Genomic DNA, 23,180 nt, shown 5'->3' on the forward strand with positions numbered 1-23,180 from the left:
ATATGGGCATGTTAGCAAAATTTTAGCAGTGCTGTGTTAATTTTTGCGTCGCTCTGTCGACAGAGTGAGTGAAGGCAGTGCGCGCGACGACAGAGTGAAAAGAGAGAGAGATAGATGGATAGATAGATAGATAGATAGATAGATAGATAGATAGATAGATAGATAGATAGATAGATAGATAGAGAGAGAGAGAGAGAGAGAGAGAGAACAACTTTATTAAAGACGATAGTCTTTCTTGGGCTACTTAAACCCAGAAATTTTGGTCTGTCTGTATGTCTGTCTGTCTGTCCGTCTGTCTCTGTGATTCGATTCAGTCACCCAGCCAAAGTAAAATTGATATTGCGCAATAGTCTTATATACTCACAGCCACATGTAAACGTGTAAGCCCGGTTTACATGTTCATACTTGTCAACTCTGTGGAACAAGAACAAGGCATTACGCAAATATAAGACAGGAAATTAGTACACAAGGTATATCCGTTCGTTTATTAAAGTGTTCGTCTATTAAAAAATTCCTGGGTGCTTGGTTTTTCGATAGCAAATGATATTCTACATCTACTGCAGAAAACCGCCGCCTCCTGGCGGCATATTAAAAATCACGCGGCAACAGCAAAGAAAGGTTCCACTAGCTAGGTTCTACGTTTTGCTTGGAACGCACGTGGAGCTCGGCCACGCGGCTCTATAAACCTTGTAGTCGGCCGCCTCCATTTACGCGCGTCTCCGCCGTACTGCAGCGCTGGCATCGACGAACACAGCCTGTAGCAGTGGAACGCGGTAAATTCAAATCGGTTTGAGCAAACCCTTGGTGTGTTAACCTTGGGATGAGCGCGACAGTAGAGGAACAGCATGAGAGGTGAGCGGGAAAGCAAAAGGGGGCATTTCCTTGGCAAATGTTTACAAAGACTATCGTCTTTTGACGACATTTGCAACGAAAGGAGCAGATACGCGGCCAATTTTTAAGATTCCTGCAGTAACCCCTACCCCACCCTCTTCGGATGGAGAGTGAAAAGAGCGCGGGGAGAGAGCAGCCTTGGAGAGGGGAGAGAGCTGACCCATCAACGCTGGCGACGTTGCCATTCCGACGCCAAGTCAAAGAGCGGCTCCCCAGCTGCTTCTCCCTCGACCGGTCTCGTGGCTCCCAGCGCCACCTATGCGCGCTGTAGAATCGAGTCTGCAGCCAGTGCGGGCGGCAAAACACAAAGGAGGGAGAATGGCAGGGTAGAAATGCCAATAACGGTGGGAGAGACAGACAGCCAATGCCGCTGCTAAAGCGAGCCAATATGACCACTGAGATGGTTAGAGCGCTCAGCATGGTTGGAACGGTGTTCGAGGGTCGTACAACAAATGCTGCGTTGCGTACTTCTGAAGCCGGAGAAAGGCGTGAGCACCTTGCCCTGTCTATTGTTCGCGAAGAAGAGGTTGACGCTCGCGTATTCCTAAAGATGAACCAGTCGATCTTGATTGACTACCTTTTTTTGTTTGTATTGACTTCCGCCTTTTTTACAGTGAAGCTGTCTATGTCTAAGATCCAGAAGATCGTCTCCGGAGACAGACCGAGCGTAGAGCAACAACTTTCACCGTGTGGAAACATTATTAAAAAATAATAACAAGTACTGGGGCGTCCATAGCTTTATAAGTTTTAAATAAGGGGGCTTATAATGCCCTGAAAAAGTGTCTTCCTAGCAACGCTTTTGTGATTGCAGGTGAAGCCACCTTCAGTGGGAAAGGTGCAAGCTTGGTCTTTTTACCCTGGCTTTGCCACCTTGCGTGCTGCACAGTTAAGCATGGTCATCTACGGAGGGCGTAAGGTTGCAGCCCCACCGGCACCGCCTCTTTACAGAGTCGTGTATACTCCTCGCCACACGCGGCGTCTCTCTTCCCTCTGACATTGCGTAATGCCGCGCGCTCTTCAGCGGCCACCTGTGCGGAGCGCTAGAGCCTGCGCCGGGATTGGCGTAGCCACGCTATAATAACACGTCATTGTCACTACCCTACCCACCAACCGTCTGTGTCCCCAGTCTGTGACGTAGAGATTGCGCCATTGTACTTATATATTCAACATAGGAAATCCCCCATATAAATGAAACCCACCATAGCAAATGCCACCAGAGCGCCAGCTTCGCTGGACTTCCCTCTTCACAGGCTGGAAGGGCTCTGAATTTTTTTGCAACACGCATCGAGTGTTTTTAAGTCTTTCGTACCAAATATCAGATACCTGTGTAGTGATTTTCGTAAGCTAAGCGTAAAATTACACGACCTTTCGTCATACCTTAACGTGCATCGCTTACGTAAAATGGCAGGGCGAATTTGGGGCAAATTCACGAAGTCGAGAATGTGGTCCCACGCCTCGTGCTCAGCCCGACGCAATTTCCCCAGCGCGGAGGTGCCGAGACTCCTTGTTTTACCGCTCGGCGGCGTCGCGTCGCCGATTGCAGCGTCCCGCTGCGCGTTCAGGTGTAGAGGCAGTCGTTTCGTACCGGGCCAGCCGTCTGTCAGCCGCAGCCGCCTTCTCCTCTTGCCGGGGCCACGATCCATTCCCGCGCCGGCTCCTGGAGTGTGTCCCGCGCAGACGGTCCGCGCGACGCCAAAGACGCGCCCCGGCAACCCGAGCCTCTCGGAAGCGCCTCCTTCCGCATTTACTTTCACCCCAGGTTCCCGTGTTTGCTCGGCTGAGAGCCCAGGCTCCGACTACTCGGGCTTCGCGGGGAACAAACACGTCTTCGGGGCTGCCTCCACGGGCGCGCGCTCGCGGTTTTTTCTCGCGGCCCGCACCTGGTCGTTCTTGGAAATTGCCCGGGAATCTCTCACCTTTGCACTCCGATACGATTTCTGCGCCCGCTAAGCGCGCCTGCTAGCGCATTTAATCTTGTCCCGGGCACTACGCTCAGCCACCCATTATAGCGCGATTGCCGATGGGACCACGAAAAGCATTTTTCACCTAGTAAGGTCATGAATCTCGGCGAATTCCAAATAGGAGGTTTTTTTAATTCACCAAAATCATCTATCTCTATTAACGCACCCATGCACACACCTGTCCACGTTGTGCGGGGTGGTTTTCACCGGTACGGTTCCTTTCAGGCACTGGCTTTTCTTTTTATTCATCTGGCGCTGCTGACACGAGAAATTGCTTCTCTTCTCTTCCTTCTGCGGAGAAGAAGGGCCCCGGATCTTCAGTGAGAGACCTTACACGACTTCAGGTTCGCTTTCTGCGACTCTTTGATTTTTCTTAGTCGATATTTGATCACACAATGCGGGGCGCGTCTTGAAGGAAGAAGAATAAAGTCACCCAACACATTTCTCGTTCGACGCAGTGACGCATTCTAAAAGCCTGTCCTGCGCTTTGTCATCATCATCGTCATCATCGACAGCCTATTCAGGTTCACTGTAGGACTCTCTCATGGACCTCCACTAGCTTTGTGCCTCTTCGTAATAACGAAGGGACAGGTTCGGCAGCTGCCACCATTCAACTCCCGCAAAAGGCAGGGCAGTTGGTGGCAAAGGGGAAAAGGCTCCCACCACGGAGGGCGGATTGTGGCCCGTAGCATGCAACGTTAAAGCGGCCATCCGTTCTAAGCAACCCTCGCCCCATCCCTCCCCCCCTCCCCCACCCAACCGCTCAAGACGCATAAGAGCAACACGCAGAAATACCGCCAAGGCTGCCTCAACTGCGGTCAGGCTACCACGGCGCTACCACGACTGCAGTGTAACGCGGCTGGCTATAAGGGCCACCGCGTGACCTCCTGAGGCACGACGAAGCGTGCGGTTTCCTGTGCGTTTTCATTCAGCGACCGTGGTCTTGTGCACAACATGGCAGTCAAAAGTACGACGCTCTTGACTCCTTGGTCTAACCTCTTTCGTAGTCCTGTATGCTCAGTCCCTACAGTAAGCTGCGATGGCTGAGAATATAGTTGAGAATATATTCGGAATGCTGAACATGAGAGCCGCTCATGTTCAGCATTCGGGAACATCAAATAAATTTAATGACCAATTGTTCTCAAGTCCTTGAACATTGTGTGAAGTTCTCTCGCACAGTCAGCGTTGAAAGCAATCCTTTATTTGTTCTCAGTAACAACTTCAAGAGATTGTTGCTCCTGGTTCCACGGAGATGGAACCCGTCTGCCGCGATTCGGGCAGCAACGTTTGACAATTAACTGTACCCAAACGCACTATAAAGATTTCTGCAAACTTGTCCTTGCAATTGCGTGCGAGATTTCGGCGCACGTTAAAGATCCCCAGTTGGTCGAATTCAATCCAGAGCCCTTCAATACGCCGCGCCTCATCGCTTGCGTTGCGTCGGCGCGTTAAACCCCACAATCAATCAATGTCCTTGTAATTTAGTGTTCAAGCTAAAAGCTTGCAGAAAAATATTGCTGATATAAAAATAATTGTACTAAGTTAATGAGAGTTGTCCCGAATGTCTGAAAAAGCTTATTAGGAAAGAACACTGAATTACACGATTTCGTTAAAACATTTTTTTCCACCTTGTTGCGATTGGAGAACGGCTTGACGGAATTCCGCGTGTTTAGTTATGATAAGCATTTAGTGAAAACCTGCAGTCACAGACCAGGTCACAAAAAAAATGTGGAGACATTTCAGCGCACTAGGTCCAGAAGAGCCAGCCCGTCTGTTGCCCACGTCACAACCAAAACGAAAGCCTTCTTGGCTCCGAAACGTCCAGGATTTTTTTCTTCTGCCGGCTAACTGGAGTGGCCACCGAGAATTTGTGATGACAACATGATCATGCAATAACATAAGTTTGCGAGGTGTTTACAAAGGTAAAAAAAGAGTACGCTATAGTCGGAGAATGCGTAAACTGTCCAAATTAGTCATTGTAGGGTGGTAATGGTACGTAGGCGTACTTAGAACCGGTCGGGTAGTAATAGGCGTAGTAGCGCTTCTGGTAGCGCTTGCCGTAGTTGTGATACGGGCTCAGTTTGGTCTTTTGATGGCTGCTCCCCGACCCCTCGTGGTCTTCGTAGGCGAAGTAGTGCGGCGGGTGGAATGGGTAGCGCCTCGACGGTGGCGGAAAGTAGTAGCCCCTCCTTGGATAGTGCGGCCTCCTCCAGGGCGGGTAGCTTGGGAACCCCTTGCGCCGTGAGTGACATCGTGGGCCGTGGCAGGGCCTGCGCAGGTACGCGTCGATCTTCTCGGCTATGTAGCTGGATGGGAAGTCGGGGTACCGTGGCGGATAGCGCATCGGCCTGAACGGCCCCATAGGTCCGGGGTGCCAAGGCCTCGTACGAGGACCTGGAAAGCCCAAGTCGTAGTTGGCGCGGTACGTGGCCCCGGTCAAGCCATCTGTGGGTATAATGGCGGGTGAGAAGGCTGCACGAGGATCCGTCGAGAACGCCGCGTCGGGTCTGTAGCCGGAGTCATCGCTTGGGGACACAACGACGCTCGCTGAAACCGTAGCTTCGGAGGCGGTGCCGGGCATTCCCGTCGCTGTCGGGAAGTGCACCACATCGGCCGCCATTCGCCCCGGGTTCCTCACCGTCCACGCGAACGCCCCTCCACTGCTGCCGCCGCAGATTGCGAGGAAGATGCTGCATGCCCGGGTCTGGAAGAGAGAGAAAAAAAACGAAAAGCCAAGTCATGGACGCTTTAGTGCTAAGATGATTGGAACGGGAAAGCAAGAAAAAAATGGCTGATGATTACGATACTCCCTAATGCGAAATTTGCGCGCAGGGCGAAAGGTAGTCTTCTGGGTGACGGCGCATACCTGCTGCGTCTCATGAACGGATCGCCGCATCAGCAAACGCACGAAGGCGCGCGATATAGGTGGTATTCATTGAAAAGGTTAGCTGTCAATTTCTTCGCTTGGCAACACTGGAAACGGCCACGGACATGGCTAACGCACCACGGACTTGGCGCGGCTTGTGCCACTGCGCCCGCACGCCGAGAGAAAAAAAAAGCACCGGCCTGCGTCGTCTGCTGCGTTTCAACCCGATTCTCAAGGGTGGTGTCAACAGCAATGCTATTAATCACACTCACATTGGACTCGAGGCATTACTCTGCGTTCGGTGGGGTAGAGTTTGGAACGTCCGACACAAACCATGAGCTTAGCTCGGACAAGTAACGCCATCCCGCGGAGCCCGACGTAACCAGTAACGGCGCACTCACATGGTTTCCTGTGTGCGTGCCATGCCAGTGAATACAAGCTATACTCTGGCGTTGTCTCGTAGCTCGTAGCCGCGGGGGACCACGTATCGTGCCTCGCAATACTTCCGCTTTCCGGCTCGCTCTATCTTCGGTGGACTCTTCGTTGCCTTGGTTACTTCGTAGCCCATCGCCGCCGGAGAGAATGTCTCGCGCCGTGTCGACATACTGCCCTCACCCTCACACTTTCACCATATTTTCCTCCTCTGATTTTCTGTTCGTTCTATCGCGTTTGTCTTCTGCGTCCCCTTCGTTCGCTCGGTTACAACGAGGGACGATGGGGCCGTCAAGCCACACGGGCGGGTGCTTAAGGGCTGCGCACTAAAAGGTGACGGGGATATATGGGAGGTGGAAAACGCAGTGTTATCTGTTATCTCGGTTTTTGCCGAGCACCGACCGGGGTGCACGGGCGACGTGAAGTCACTGGCGGAAACGTGTGAAACGAGACTGTTTAATAAACAGGGGGCTTTTCTGCTACGTTGTACATCGCAGTGGGGTACGGTCTATATACATCTGGGACCCTAGACATCGGGTTCCACCCTCTTTGGCTCCATACCATCTTTTTTCCTCCTTTTCCCAAACTCCCCCTATTTCTTACTCAATGGGGGTCTTCTCTCTATCTCTTTCTCTCCCTTACCAAAAAACCAAAATGTTCAGCCAGGACACGACCCTTGAGAATAAACACTTTAAAACACTGAAACTGTCGCCTTCATACTAGACCTTACGAACACCCCGCAGCCGCAACCTTGCGCACCCACATTTTAAGCCCCACAAGCGTAGATGACATCTGTCTTTCCTGTGCCACGGCGATCAAAAACCGTTGCGGCTAGTCTCGCTCTCTTCGCTCACCTTCAGTGCTTAGAAATCATAAATGCTAAATGCCGCAACTCCGTTCGAAAGCGCTCCCTCGGCGTCGAAGCTACGCTGTCGCGTCGTACACCTTAAGACTTAAGCGTAGATGTCATCCGCAACTTTTTTTATTTGTCGTTAATTTTCAGTCGGATTCTTCAATTATTTTTAAGCTACTTATAATATTGGTTTACGCCGAAAGAGCACAATACATTAAGTTAGCGCGTTTCTTTCATTACCGAGGGAATGCGTTCCAACCTCAACCGTAACCGTTGATAGGCAGTGTGACACGACGAGCGGGACCGGTGGCTTATAATTACCCTCCAGGTGACTACAGGCCATGAGACAGTGTCAGAAGAACGACCGAGTGTCTTCGTGGCGCAATGTGATAATGTAAATTCAACACGTGTGGGAGCTATTAGTTTAAACGTCTGCAGGATGCACTACGAGAAGGCTTGCTTTTACGTATACGCTGCAGGACGGGAGCTGAATGTTGGGAGTGTGGCTTGCCGTATAAGGCTCCGAAATGCGCAGCTTGCGCCACCTTCCCAGAATGAGCCGCCGTAAGGCGACGAGCGCCGTACTTATGCCACATTGAGTGGCGCGGCCGTTACAGTCGCCACTGCTAACGGTGGCCTGACCCGGCGTATAACTCCTCTAAGCGCAGGCGCGCCAATGGAAGCTGGCTGCTAGCGGCCGCCAAAGGCGCGCTGCCAGGGCGTCGGCCCCCCGGGGGATGAATGAAACCGCGGTTACGACCGGCCGACGCTATTCGTCTCGTATAATGCAAGCCGCAGACGCCGTGTGCCAGATTGCGTAGGCGGCCAGCCGTGGACCGTACACTGTGGCGGCAAGAACGCGCGCTGTCGCCGCGACGCGATGAGGGAACGTGAGTGATGGATGGCGTCCCGATGGACTGCCGTATACCGGCCGCTGTCCAAGCCACGCGCTCGACACTTCCGACCAGAGCAGCACTCGAAACAGGGCCGGTGACTGATAAAGCGTGCATTGGAACAGTTGTTTGTTCCGTCTCCTCCCGAGAAGCCCCACCGACTAGATTAGGGGAAGGCTTCAAAAATGTGTGGCCATTTAGGGTCCACACTACTAAAGGGGGTGGCCAAGCTAGAAAAAAAAAAAAAAAACCGCCTGCATGTGCGGGCCTAAGTTGGGCATGTGCAGCCAATACTTGAAGGGAAGCTGTAGGATGGAACCTTTCAAACTTTTGTTTGTGGCTGCATATTGGGCAGCTGATCATGTGTAACCCGTCAACTCACGATTCACTGGGAGCCTCGAGTCTGAGTCCACGGGTGGGCCACCTAAGAAGATAAAACTCCGTGTGTGGCATTCGCGGTCGTTTCACGACCTGCCCGATGGCGTCTCAGTGGTTCACAACACAGTTTCACGGTATCCGAGTTTTCGAAACCCTGAGGATTACCTATTTCTCGGATAGTACTGAATTTAGTTTGCTCCCACGCAGTTTTTGCAAGTTACACATGGTCTCAGTCTGGTACAGGCCAACGTGCGGGCTTGCCAGTGTGTCGTCATGTACAGCGTCACCACATTGGCGAAAACGATGGTGGGAGAGAAGCGGTAGTTATTTCATCTTTTCTATTAAGAGTTGGGGGCTTTGGCTTCTTTTTCCCTCTTTCTTTCAGTATGCTAACGTGAAAGCGCGTGCGCTAAACTGAATTTTCCATTTCGGCTTAGCAATGTGTACGCACATTTCACTTCCATTATACGTGTTATTGTAACCTTATATAAGCGCCTTGACATGCTTATTGCTGCTGGTTTATTTCTTTGTGTCCTCTTTTTACGCGCTCTGTATTGTACTATCAATGTAGCCGTCCCCTCTATAATGCTTCTTGTCAGCCCTAATGGTAAAATAAATAAATAAATAAATAAATAAATAAATAAATAAATAAATAAATAAATAAATAAATAAAAATAAATAAATAATAAGGCCACCCGACACACTCAGAAGAAAAACAATTCCCGCGCCTTCCCGCGAGGGGAACACGAGTAAATGCAGAGCATTGGGGCCTCAGTACCGATTGAAGGCAGTGTTGCTTCCATCGCTTCTTCCGTGATGCTGGAGGAGCAGACACGAGTAAACGTGGGCACGAGCGTCAACCAAGGAAGGAAGGAGCAACGCAGTGACTGAAACACGAGCGACCGCTAGCCGCTATATTTGCAGCGCGCGCAGTAGAGGGAGAGCAGTACGGGGGGGAGAGCGCGCATGCGCAAGCAGCGCGCGCCCTTCCACGCCCCACCGCGCTGCTATCACGCACCTGTTACGCCGAGACCGCGACGCAGCGAACGGGCTGACTACGAGGCATGCGCGCGCCAGCTGCTGTTGAGAGAGAGGAGGGAAGGAGAGGCGCACCTGCTGCGGACGCGGAACTGTTGACACCGTCCGACGCAGGAACAGGCGAGGCTAAGAAATGCTCTGCATTTAAAACTTCACGCTCGGGGCTGTCACCTAATAACGAAATTAGGGGATGCTTATAACTTTCAGTGTTACAGTTTCAATCATGTCATCCATATTACGAACGTTAAGCGGATCCCGAGAGCCTAAATTTAACTGTAATATGCGGCAGACTAGAAAACGCTATGTGCGGTTTACGACCGCCGTTGCAAATCTAGGGCAGTGACGTCACCCTGGATCGCAGACTGTTTCTAGGCTGTCTGATGCTTCCAAATTCACATTTTCACCCTATTCGTGGTTAATGTCGACTTTTTGTTTGTTTGCACATAGGCTATACAGGCTCAACAAGCTAGCAATCCGCTAAATTTGGTTTGCGGGTTCACCAGTGTGTCGATGACCAACGTTAGACAATCGACGGTGAGGAGATTGATAGAGAAGCGGCACTTTCGAACACATTTTTCTCGTTAAGAAATGCGCTTATAGGGGGCGGCAAAACTTACAGCGTTACAAATTCCAGATTTTAATCTCGTACAGTAATTAGACAACGTCTACAACCCATTTCAAAGTCACATTAACAAGCATGGCGGTGGCAATAAGTTCTTTATCCTCACTAACGCATAGCCCCGGAGTGAGTCGTTGGCTTGATGAACTTTGGCGCCAGTTTGGTGTTGTTCGCTTATAAAGGAATTAAAAGCGCAGAGTCTGACCGGCACTTTTGTTCTCGCTTCCATCCTCTCTCCGGCTTCAATTGAATGCGATGACCGGGCGTCCCGCTGACCTCACCTGCTCAACGACTGGCATGCAGGCAAGCAAACCGACAGGAGGCGCAGGCTCTCGGTGCCCGTGGCTCATTTGGCGCGTGTTCTGGATAAATTGTTGGAGGGGACCCCGACCTTACACTCATCAGCCAGAGGGCTCCAAGCCGTCCTCGGGAGCGCTCGTTTGAGAACTTTAAGCCAAATAGACACACACACACCTGGTCGGGCGCACACTTATAGGCCCAGTTTCCCAGGCCTCCGTAGAGAATCATATAAGCGATCGTAAACGGCGGCAAAACGCTTTGCTTTTTTCTAAAATAAAGAGCTCTCCCTCTCTCCCTCTCTCTCTCTCCCCCCCCTCTCTCTCTCTCTCTCTCTCTCTCTCTCTCTCTCTCTCTCTCTCTCTCTCTCTCTCTCTCTCTCTCTCTCTCTCTCTCTCTCTCTCTCTCTCTCTCTCTCCCCCCCTCTCTCTCTCTCTCTCCCTCTCCTCTCTCTCTCTCTCTCTCTCTCTCTCTCTCTCTCTCTCTCTCTCTCTCCCCCCCTCTCTCTCTCTCTCTCTCTCCCTCTCTCCCTCTCCAGTTTGCAAAAGCGGGCGTGCCCGCTCGTGCTATAAAGAATCGATTTTAATCTGCGAAGTGGGGCGTTCAGTCTACAGAAATCTCCGCGCGGCACAAAGCTTTGAAGGAAGCAAGAGAGCGGTAGGCACAATAAGCGCTGACTTGACGTAGGTCCCCTTTCTGGAATTAAAACTCTCCGAATGGCAGAATTCCTACAGGCAAAACGATTATAGGACGTAGCTCATACGCCGACTTTGTTCAGCACACAAATGCTGTACGAGAACCCTTGAAAAGGTCAGGGTTTTATAAAGCAACCAAGAGCGAACGATAAAATACTCTGCAGCCGCTCCCATTGTTCACCTATTTTCCGCCTTTTCATTATATCGCCATGCGAGGCCATCAGAATTAACAAAGCGTATAAGCAAATGAGATATGTCATTTCCCGCACGGCGGATTACTGGCCGTCTGTCCACATTTCCTTTTGGAATTGTCTTGCGCCAGTCTGAACCACCCAGACACGAGGCAAATTCAGCGACTGTGTGGGCTGATATGTTTTGCAGCAGTAATGAGGTCCTGAAACTTTTTATTGTGTCTGCGGTTTGGTCATATTTGTTTTCTGCGCATTTCTCGGCGCTTCGCGTCTTGTTACATTGCGAAAAGCTCAGAGGTTTTTAAACTGACCCTTGTTCTATCACGCAGAAGTTGCATGAAAATGCCGAAAAAACGATGATAAATGCGCTCACGGTCATTTCGTGAATAATTTACGTAATGTCCTTGGTAGTATGCAAAGTCTGCTCCTTACGTGTAGGTAGCTGTGTAGAGATAGCGGGACCGTCCAAAATACTACTGAGTTCAGCCCCGTTAGGCGAAAATGAGCGGGATATACATCAAACGAGTAAAAAAAAATGCAGATACACTTAAGGTTGTTGAGGGCGTGGGACTGTGAAAACATTACATTTTATTTCAAGCTCGATCCTCTACGTCTAATGGTAGGTCTGACGTGATATGCGCCAAAGCATCACGTTCGCTGGGTTATCTATGTCGCAACTTGCGAAATTCACCTACTAACATTCGTAAACTCGCCTTTCAAACATTCATCCTGCCACAATTAGAATTCGCCTCGCCAATCTGGTCGCCTCACCAGAATTACGTAATAAATATGATAGAAATGGTACAGAATAGAGCAGCCCGGTTCATATCACGTAACTACACTATCAATTCCAGCGTAACACAAATAAAACTAGACCTGCAACTTCCTCCATTGGACAGTCGCCGTAATATTGCTGCTTTGTGCCTTTTCCACAAATATATTTTCACCCATAAACGAACCCGGCTACCTCTTTAAATACCTCATTCTTTTTCACGCAGATTGCATAATCAGTCCAGTTTCATGCGCATATACGGTAAAACCAATGCATTTAATTCATCCGCACTGCCTCGTGTCATCCGCCTTTGGAATGATCTGCCTGATAACATTGCCACCATATCTATCCCCGAAACATTTCGCCGTCAGCTACTCCTGCATTACACAATTTAATGCTGTTAAAATATTTTTGTGTAACACCCATTACCGGGATTTTCGTGTATGTTGTGTATGTGTGTGTTTTTTTTCTCTCACAAATTGTAGGCCACAAGTTTTCATGTACGGTGAAAAAGTAATCGCCTTGTTCTTGCAAAATATGTATAATGCATTTACATTTTGTTGTTACGATGTTCCTGTCTTCAATTTATGCTTTGTATTGTTATTACGTTTTCACACGCCCCCCTTACTCCATGCCATCCAGTAGGGCCTGTAAGGTTTCTATGAATAAATAAATAAATAAATAAATAAATACCTTCGTCATCATAGGGATATGTTAGGCCGGTAATCTTGGCGCCGTAACCGTTGCGGTGGTATCGGGAGGTGGTGGTTTTAGCGGCAACGAGCACCTGCCTCTTATTTCGCTTGGGGTATTTTTTTGTGCCGCGTCTTTCATCGTCTGAGGCGCACTTCTTTGGGCGACGATGTATCACGCTGCCGCTATAAGGTATACGCTCCAGAGTCCATCGCAGTAGCGACATTACAACAGTAGGAAGATGTCTAGTGGTGCGACTGTGTCCTCTCTTTAGTATCGTCATTTTCTTCTTCCGTTTGTGTCATTTTCTTCTCGCTGATGCTGCGGCCGAGAGGCTTGGCCAAGCACCCTGGTTAGGACTAAATATACTCTATTGGTGCAAACAGGCTTTGATACTTTTGTATTCAGCGCGCTCAAATTACTTCCCTCCAGTGGTGGGATTATGTCCTCTTATTAGCATCCTCGTAATTCATTTCCCTTTGCGCAATATCATCCACCTCTGCTGTTTATACTCGCCCTTGTAAGCCCTACATATTCGCTGTTAGTGTGAACGTTCTTTGCTAGTTCTATGATTAGCGTGCTGAAATTACTCCTGTAGGTCTCAGTACAAGTGTAACCCAGCTTTCTTACCCGAAGTCCACGACGCAGTCACCGCATCCCCCTTTTGTTTGCTAGATCCATGAAGCGGCCGTGGTGCAGGGTATGCGTGTTGGACTCGCATTCCGCAGGACCCGGATTTGGATCGCGGACCAAAACTCCCGACATTTTTTACTTACTTTTATTCGGTTCGCGTTGTCTGCCATATTTAGAAGCATGTTTCGGTACCGCCTACACCGCATTGTTCCACAATGGGGCATTTAATACTATCGCACTGTTCACAATAACATAATACTGCTGTTAAAGCTCGAGAAAGAACAACCGTTGCGCAGGGCTATGCGTCGCAGATAACGGGGTTACGGCATGGTTTCGGTTCTCTTATGAATGATGCTGCACGTTCAGACCATTGCGATGACGTTTATTGTTGATATTAGGATGCCACTTGGTAACTAGTATTATCCCTTTAGCCTCCATGCCATTAAAATACAAGTGGAAGCCCACTAGAAGGGCAACCAGCTGCGTCACTTACCTTGACTGAGTTCACCAAAACTTCGCGGGATTGAGGGTACTGGCAGCTTCGCTATATGTATAAGGCTGTCCTAGGGCCGAACGGGTCGTGCATGGGCTCGTACGGATGAGCACTAAACACACTTTGATTCGCACCGCTAATATATGGCTACCAAGGCTGTCAAAGGTCGCGAGGGAGGCTACATCCCAGTGCGGCATTTCTCTTCTTTCACGTGCGAAGCATTTCTATCTGGACTCAACGAGAAAACCCGTCTGTACATGTGTGATGCTTCATGTGTCCCACTTCCACCGAGCAACAGAATGCTCTATAATTAGAAATTCGCCGGTATTGAGACTTGATCCCGCCGATAAACGCCTGCACTCTTTCCTTCGCGTCCGGAAGCATGCTTTGTGAAACCTATAGTTATCGCCAGCACGGAGCGGCACTGCATGACTTGCTCGTCGCAGCAAATCCGCCTTCTGTTTCTGCTTTGCTTTTCTGGCTTTTAGATGCAGAGCATCTTTTTGCTCGGTACTATGTCCGTTGTCTGTTGGCGTCCGCACCTCTTCTCCTCATCCCCCTCTCCACGCCAGCTGCGCGATAACGCGCTACTCCCTCCGTCCTCCTCTCCACGCCAGCTGCGCGATAGCGCGCTGCTCCCTCCGTCCACCACTCCACGCCAGCTGCGCGATAGCGCGCGCCTGCGCGCCTCTCCCTCCGCTCCTCTCCACGCCAGCGCTATATATAACCGCGTGCACGCGCCGCTGCCTCAGTTGCTTTGTCGGATAAGTCTCGCTCCGGCGTCTGATGAGTACCGACAGTCCTGCTAGCGGATTGGCTGACACAAGTTCAGCCAGCATCAGCCAACCAGTTAACAGAGCCGTTTGTCAGAGGGGAACTCTGAGGTGACGCGAAGCATCGCGGAATTTCCAACAACGTTCACGCGATGTGGGTAACCAACGCAAGTGAAAATAAAGGGAACTCCGCGATGCTTTGCATCACCTCAGGGTTCCCCTCGGGAACATGGTATAATTTTTTTTTTCAAACCAAAGCTTTGTTAACAAATTCTAGCTGAGTTTTGCCGTTGCCAGCAATTTTACCTCTATTATTTGACAGCAGCTACCCCGTAGCCTTGGCAACATATCACGTGAGTCGACACGCCGAGCTTCGCCGCCGCCGCCGCCGCCGGCTTGGCGCATGAGCTCTCCGCAGCTGGGTACCCGCCTGACCACGTCATTCGCCGCGCGCATGGCTAAGAGGAGTGCCACGTTCGCCTAGCCAGTGCGAGGTTGGCCACGGTTGAGAGCGAGGCCGGGCCGTCTTCTCTGAGCGTTGCGCTGGAGCGGGAGGCTTTGAGCCGTCGTCGGCAAGTTGCGTATGACCACCGCGCGGATATCGCCCGGCGGGCTGCTTCACTGAAGAGGGTCTGGAATGTCAAGCACGCGAAGCTAGCGTCGGAGACTGAGGAAGAGCTTGTCGTTCGGCTGGCAGAACGACGGAAGCGGGACAACAACCGTAGAGAAAGGCAGGCTTTGGACGAATAGTATAATAATTACAACTAAGTCAAAGGTTAATCAAGTGAAACCAAGACTTAAACAGGCTAAACCAAGCTTTCGCTTTGCATATCCAGGGTTTAGCTCAGATAAACCACAGCCATTTTATAAGTGGATATCGAATGCCTTTATCCTGCACCTGAAAGAACACCAAGACCGGGAAAGATGAAGAATTTTCTTGAGCAAGTTTCTAAATTATCTGATGGGCATAGAGCAGTAATTTTTGGCTGATGTACATGACGACCACCTATTCTAAGTACTGGACGTGTATGTTGACTACGTTCTTAAAGCAGTTAGGATTTAGAAAAAAAGTTTTAAAAATTCAGTGCTCTTCCACTCTGTGAAGAAGGATGACCCCCGAAACGAAAGACGTTTGTTTGTAAATGGCAATTGAGCATGCTTCCTGACCAATTAGCTGATTGAAACCTTGAATGACCCGAGCTTTATTCTAGCGGACAAACATGGATCTGTCTGTTACCCTCCCGCGTCGTAGGCATTTTTATATTTGGGCAACACACCAACCCAATCCACTCGACCACTGAGGACACCGGACAGGTCGCATTGGGCCGTTTTAGGTCCACGTTTAAACGCCCCGCAAGCACAACGGACATGTCATTAGTAAGGGCATGAAACCTACAGCCGCGCGTTCCCGCCCCTCCCCACCCTCCACTACCAACCCGTGCACGCGTAAACATGCAACTGGATATGCGCCCGCGCTTAGAAGTTAAAGACACATTACCGTCGAAAATGTCCCCCTGAAAGCCCTTTAAGCTGAACGACTAATATTGGCTCACGTCTGCGTTTCAAGCGGGCAAGTGGCTGTTCATCAAGGAGAGATTCGCAGCTACTCGACGAGCTAAAACTTGATGTGGCAACGGTGGCGGCCACGGCTTTTCGTGGTTTTCGCACCCATTCGAGCTCCTGCTCGGGTCGACGCTTGTTGCTGTTGTTGTTGCTGCGCCTTTAGGTATGGCACATACCCAATCAGGGGATCGGCCAATCAACAGAGGATGGTTAAAATGAATGGAATTCTTTTCTAATCACGCGACTTTTAGGAAAGATAATTTAGACCGGTTTGAAAAATTTTTGAGAAAAAAGGGGGAAAAAATCCTGAAAAATCAAACCGAGGGTGACCAATCGCAATCATAAAGAGAATCGTTTTGAATTTTCAATGTCCCTGGAGGTCGACGCTTCTTCAATCACTCCTCCTCTTCCTCCCGGCGAACAACATGCGTCCGCCCCCTGGTGAGTAAAAACCATGAATGCCTCGAGCTTTATTTTAGCGGACGAACTGTCCATTCCCACCCCCCGTAGTCGGCATGTTACTTTTCGTGTAACGCACCAACCCAGACCCAAAGCGCTAGATTCAGGACAGCTGACAAGGCGCGTTGAGCCATGAGACTTCCATGTTTAAATCTTTCACCAGCACAACGGCATTGTCATCGGTAGCGGCATGAAGCCCAGCTGTTAATTCACGCCCCCCTTCTTCCACTCGCAACCCGTGCATGCATAAACCGGCAACCGGTGGTGGGCGCATATCTATGCGCGAAATACACCGGTGAAAATGTCGCTCGGAAAGCCTTTCAAGCTGAAGAAGAATTGTGTGCTCACGCCAGCGTTCGAACCGGCCAAGTTGCTCTTCGACCTGGAGAGATTCGCAGCTGCTCGGCGAGGTGGAATTTGAGGCGGCAACGGCGACGGCTGCATGTTCGGTGGCAGCAGCTATTAGTAGTTTTAAATGCAGAGCATTTCTTAGCCTCGCCTGTTCCTGCGTCGGACGGTGTCAACAGTTCCGCGTCCGCAGCAGGTGCGCCTCTCCATCCCTCCTCTCTCTCAACAGCAGCTGGCGCGCGCATGCGTCGTAGTCAGCCCGTTCGCTCCGTCGCGGTCTCGGCGTAACAGGTGCGTGATAGCAGCGCGGTGGGGCGTGGAAGGGCGCGCGCTGCTTGCGCATGCGCGCTCTCCCCCCCGTACTGCTCTCCCTCTACTGCGCGCGCTGCAAATATAGCGGCTAGCGGTCGCTCGTGTTTCAGTCACTGCGTTGCTCCTTCCTTCCTTTGTTGACGCTCGTGCCCACGTTTACTCGTGTCTGCTACTCCAGCATCACGGAAGAAGCGATGGAAGCAACATTGCCTTCAATCAGTACTGAGGCCCCAATGCTCTGCATTTACTCGTGTTCCCCTCGCGGGAAGGCGCGGGAATTTTTTTACGCACATTCGGGCTTCCGTGGATTCTCCGCGATCGTTTGATAACGTCGCTATCTCCGTTGTCACCCTATTTTGAAACTTGTGAAAGAGGCATGGGTTGTGGCGAGGGGAATAACAGTTGTGAAAAAATGGTCAGCAGTGGGGAGGAGAGCTCCGGAGCGGCGCCGATTAAATCATCTTCACCGAATTGAAAACTAAGGGAGGGTTCTAACTGCTTCGCAGTAAGAAGCGTTGCAGGGTCCCTTTAACTGACTACATTCGTTCCCGCTGGTCATTAAGGGTAACAGAGTGGATCCCTAGAGAAGGCAAGCGCTGCAGGGGGCGGCAGAAAGTTAGATGGGCAGATGAGATCAAGAAGTTTGCGGGGATAAATTGGTCACAGTTGGCACAGGACCGAGGTAATTGGAGAATAATGGGAGAGGCCTTTGCCCTGCAGCGGGCGTAGACAGGCTGGTGATGATGATGATGATGATGATTCGTTCTCGAAAGTGACGCAAGCCTCCTATGCGTCTATCGCATTTCGCAACCCTAGCAACGCTGCAACCATAGAAACCATAAGCACGCGATTGCGCCCGCTCCTGTCACTGAGCTGGTGGTCAAGTGACAGGAGTGCGTGTAGTTACGCAATAAGTACAGCTTGCGCCGCAGATCGGCACATTTCAAGCCGCTGAATGGAACTGCGCGGCGGAGAGCGCCGCAGTCGCTCGCTTCATACTTCCGCATGGCGTTCGATCACCCCTGACCTTGTGCCGCCACCCGCGCTGCGACTGCTGTAATGGTGACCAGACAACCGCATCCACTCGCTAATGGAGAACGAAGGCGCAGAAATGCCAACCGACAGCGGAGCGTGTGCTGTGCGAAAGAATAGTCTGAAGGAGGCGCAAAGTTTTGCGGCCTCTACCAACAATAATGGAACGGAAGAAGAGGAACGGCGGCGTTCTAATGCAGCTAGGCAGCGACGCTACAGGGAAAGCCGCAATACAGAAGAAACATAGCAAGTACAGGCGCGCGATACTAAACATCATCGCTAACAAAGAGCTCAGTTTGGGGAGGGTGAAGCATCAGTCATGCAGGCGCCATGTATCTATCGCCACAGGGAACGGAGAGCTCAGTTAGACGGTGAACGAGTCCAATCTATACGCGTCCTGGTCTCAGAATGCCACCGTCAACAACGCGCCCACACCAGTAATCAGCTTGAACGTTCTCGTGACACTTGAGAGAAAAGTGCCGTACGACCTCATGCTATTGACACCCGCAGGCTCCAACAGGGACCAGCAAGACGCACTCCAAATTGCAATCGACACCGCCTAACGATATCTCCAATCCAGTGGACTGGATTGCGCCCCCGAAATATCTGCCTCAGCAAGAGAATGGCCCGCAAGAGCGCACACGGAATACCAGAACCAGAGCTTTAAATAAACCATCACCCTCTCCCGTGTGTGCCCTACCTTTGAATATAGTTCTTCTAATGCCTAACGATGAATCTGGCTTACAACGACTCCCCCCCTTACAGGGCACACCCACCCAACTCAAGCACATCCACCGCGTCTCCAATCGTCGCTTCTGACTTCCCGAGTGCGATTCTCTACGGGTACCATATAATACACCGTACCTGTCCCTCAGACCGCCAGAAACATGCAAACTCAGCGCCACCATACTATGCCAAGCATGCAAGACCGTTATAAGGCTCGCAACACCTAAAAAAAATACAGGAGGCCTACCATGCGTTTAAGATCCAGCGACTCGAACCACGCCCACAGGAATAACAACATTTCTTCGCCTGCACTACGACGCCCCACGACGAAAAGGCCAGGAGGTTCAAATTCCATCAGACATTCGACAGCACATCCTCGTAGCCCCCGTATCCCGAAGTACGCATTCTTTTTTCAACAAACAATGGAGCATAGCACAAACTCGCATAATTATAAGAACCATCACCACTTACCATACACTGGACGCCCAGATGCGGCTTTTTAGATTGCGACCTGCCCGTACTCGTCAAGCCCTTGTCGCCACGTTTACGCTGGCTTGTTTTGCTTTTTATTCAGGGGCGAAGCTCCTTAGTGGCTGGGGCTGTTGGCGTCTCCTGTAGTCATCGTCGTAATCGCCGTCTCATGTAGTCACGGTACTAAAACACCGGGAACTCGTTTACGCCTAGCGCTAGAACGTAACGCGTACTAAAAAATCAAATCCGCTCCACTCAATGGTAAAGCTGTCAGAAGTGCAGAGCACTGATTCGCCATAATAGGCTGTGGCGCTGTTATCCGCTCCCTCTTACCATCCATCACGCTCTTCGCCGCCCTGTCTCATTCCTCTCCTGATGAATTCAACGGAGGTTTATCCAACGCATTTCAAATTCCCCGCCTTCGCAGTGCTCGCGCGCCCCCTGCCTGAAACTGCCCCAGCGGGAGTTCGGTTCTTTTTGGGCTTGCTTTTCCTCCCGCACGTGGCGGAATTGCACTGCCACCTTTTTCGCTTACTATCGTAAAAACCAACCCAACGAGCATTCCTAACCAAATCAACGTGGGCACTGCCGGTTAATTACGTATATCTTGCCTCAAATGTACCTGCAGTTCTCTTTGCGCTAAACAACGAGGAGATGTATGACAAGCACCAGCGGTTCACGAGTTTCGAACGCTTATGACTATACAAACCGCTTGGCTTTCGAAACCTCTGTGAGACGCCGCGACGACAGCAGCTACGACGGAACGCCGTGGGGCTCTACTTCGGTCCAGCGAGCGAGCTACGACGACAAGGCGAGCCTCTAAAGTGCTCTGCACTTAAAAAACACCGGGACACTCGTTTACGCCTCGCGATGGCGCGCTTCGTAATGCGTACTAAAAAAACCGGGACACCTGTTTACGCCTTGCGCTAGAGAGCTTCGTGCTCCAAAGACAAAAGACTTTTAGAGCAAAGCTCTATAACCCTACCCCCACCAGTTTCATCTCCATTGGCAAAAACGCCAAGGCGCCAAGAATATACTTATACACTGCATGCTTCGCCCCTCCCCTGTTTTCATGTTAGTGGAGATGGCACGGGATTTTTTCGTTCTCGCCAATGCCAGCGCACCGACTGGCGCTGAATTTGATCCTCGCTTATAACCCTGATTTTCTCCTGTCTTCTTCTCTTCATCGGCTTCGTGTGCTTGTTAGGTCTGATGATGATAATGTTTCATATCGATGCCAATTCGAAAATATCGTGCTTTTGAGGAAGCCGGGAGGGATCCACAAAGCCGTGATCGTATATATGGAAATACCATCTGGCGGTAGCAGTAGTAAGAAGTTCGTGACTGCTTTGTAAATCGGACTGATATTTGGCATGGTCATGGAGTCTTGTTCCCTAATGCAACAACCACAACAACATTCCTACGACTACTGCTACTACTACTACTACTACTACTACTACTAATAATAATAATAATAATAATAATAATAATAATAATAATAATAATAATAATAATAATAATAATAATAATAATAATAATGAACCCCGATAATTTCTCTGAAAAGATAGCCACCTGCTTTCGAAAGCCAAGAATGATGGACGTAGGGCCCAACATACGTTTACTTTGTTTTTACACTGTATGGTTTAAAGGCGCTTTCGAAATTCCACTGAAGAACCGTTGTGAACAATGGCCATTTGGGGTTCACAAAGGATCCTGCTTGCGGCTTCGAAAGGCATCAGGTTCCACTGCTACGTAGCAGTACAGATACCTGAAACACGGCAGGTCCCTTTCCTTGCCCCGTAAAAAAATCTTCTGTGTCGGGTACCTTTGCGAACGAGGTATTCAGCTGGCAGCGTGATATGAGTCGAAGAAAAAAGCCGACTGATGCGCTCTGGGAGGAGGCAAAGAGGCTCACCAGAAGCCAGCTCCTGCCCGCGGTCCGGCGGCATCCCATGTCGCACGTTGCCGGCTGCTCCCCCAGCGACACGATGTGGAGGACAATTGGCGCGCCCTGAGCCCCAGCCGCAGATTTCTTCTCACAGCATGCCTTTTCGCGACCGCTTCCGACCGGCGAAGACACGGAAGCCGATTGGCGGCAGCTTGGCCACGCTGAGAGCACAAAGAGCCCCGGCGCGCTGCTGTTGTCGAGATAGCGTCCCTTACTTGTCGGGGCGCGGAGGGGCTCCTGGGAGCTTTATAATCTCGGCCGCCACGGAGGGATGCCGTCTGAAGGGCGCAAAGAATGAAGTCACGCTCCAGGGACAATCCGGATCCGAGGGCAGCGTAACGCCCCCACCTCCAAGTGCAAGGGCACCGCCTGCGCTGCCGTTGCTGCTTGGGCGGCACGGAAAGCGACGCGCGATAACCGGGTCGTCCCGTTCTGCTGCCGCGGCCGCGATGCTGCATGCTGCGCGCAGCAGAGCTTGCCACAATGGCGTGCCATCGGGACCCATTCGTGACGCGCCCTGGGATGCGTGCGCCCCGCGGCTCCCAAGCGTGCCACCGGAGCGCCTCGGGAGTCGGAGAGCGAACTTCTGACATGGCTGCGTGAGCCGAGACATCCGACAAATGCGAGCCACCGGTCATCCTCTTGGCGCACCGTTTGGCGAGCTCCGGGGATACAAAGACGCCGAATAAGCGTCTTGTCCTCATTCTACGCAGGAAATGAAGAAAAAGCCATCTTGGTCCGCAAGGCCATGCGCTTCTCTGCCCGACTGTGCTACGAAAAGTATTATGTGCTGAGAAACGAGCGGACAAGATCTATTTCACTTTCGTAACAGCAGCGCGGCGGAACCTGAGCGCTTTCTCTTTCGGTAAATTTCGGCTGTCTTGAAAAGAGTGCCACAATACAGCGAAAGCTCAACATGCTGCAAGACAAATGCGTGCTCTCGAATGAGTTTGTTGGGTTCATCCTATGACTCTCTTGTAACGCGCGCGCCTGTAGACATTAATGTATCGCACGAGCGGAATGTGCAATACTTTCTGTAGGCTGAAAGCCCCCCCCCCCCCCCCTCCCGCTTTGGGTTTGGTACGGCGGTTGACTGGTGTGAGCCTTAGCACTGCATTGCACCGCTGTAATACAACCCGAAGGAATGCGGAATGCGAAAAAAAAAGTGGGGGGGGGGGGAATGAAACACGTGGAAAGGAAAGAATTCAGTAAAACGAATGCAATAAAGGAGGGAGAACGAGGAGGGAGAAAGAAAAAAAAGAAATAAAAAACAAAGAAGGTTCCACCTGCTGTCTTCACCCTACGACATCCTACTGTGTTTTTTACAAACTCATGAATTCTCATATAAAGAAATAGACAAAAGGAATGTAGAATGTAAGGAAGCAAACCAGCAACAATCAAACTGTTAAAAAAGGTGGCACGGAAGGAAACAAGCAGCGCGTACGCTGCACTGTGCATTGTGAGTAAGGTGCTGTGCGGCTATAAAGCAGGACTCTGGTTCGATTGCCAGCAGCAGAAGCTGTTCTTCCTTGTGCGGCAAAACTGCTCGTGTGCACACTGTTTACGCTCACGTTAAGCAGACCAGGGGATTCTAAATTAATAATGAGCCCTCCCATAAAAGTACTTACTGCCGCGGGAACGCCGAAGATACCATAAAGAAGAATGAAGAATGGGTTAGTGTTTTCTGATCAGATGTCGTTTAAAGGCCCAAAAAATAACCGAAAAGATTCATCTGAGTTTTCTCCCGCGATGCAAAGCATTCAATACGCTCTTTACGCTTAAGCGTATAAAGAGTACCCTCCTTCAGTAAAGGCTTGTTTGTCTGGTTTCAAATAAGGCGAGC

At 50.7% G+C, this 23,180-nt stretch overlaps 2 protein-coding genes across 2 annotated transcripts in view; one reads left to right on the forward strand and one right to left on the reverse strand.

The window, feature by feature from the left end:
* LOC144158990 (uncharacterized) overlaps nt 1–23,180 on the forward strand; it is a 337,501-nt gene that overhangs the window by 227,918 nt on the left and 86,403 nt on the right. The window lies entirely within an intron of this gene.
* On the reverse strand, nt 4,168–21,563 carry LOC144169732 (uncharacterized). The gene is made up of 2 exons (XM_077699060.1): nt 21,305–21,563; nt 4,168–5,556 (listed from the first exon to the last, which is right to left on the reverse strand). The coding sequence occupies exons 1-2, from the start codon at nt 21,341–21,343 to the stop codon at nt 4,822–4,824; spliced, it is 774 nt and encodes a 257-aa protein (XP_077555186.1). The 5' UTR covers nt 21,344–21,563; the 3' UTR covers nt 4,168–4,821.

This window comes from Haemaphysalis longicornis, unplaced genomic scaffold, assembly GCF_048455015.1.
Source record: "Haemaphysalis longicornis isolate Haplotype H1 unplaced genomic scaffold, Haemaphysalis longicornis Haplotype H1 scaffold_1, whole genome shotgun sequence".
Classification (NCBI taxonomy): domain Eukaryota; kingdom Metazoa; phylum Arthropoda; class Arachnida; order Ixodida; family Ixodidae; genus Haemaphysalis; species Haemaphysalis longicornis.

What these genes read in the sequence shown, in the direction of transcription:
- LOC144169732 (XM_077699060.1), bottom strand. Translation starts at nt 21,343, where the DNA reads ATGGGATGCCGCCGGACCGCGGGCAGGAGCTGGCTTCTG. An exon ending in CGGGCAGGAGCTGGCTTCTG is followed by an intron (nt 5,557 to 21,304) that starts GTGAGCCTCTTT and finishes TCTCTCTTCCAG; the next exon opens with ACCCGGGCATGCAGCATCTT.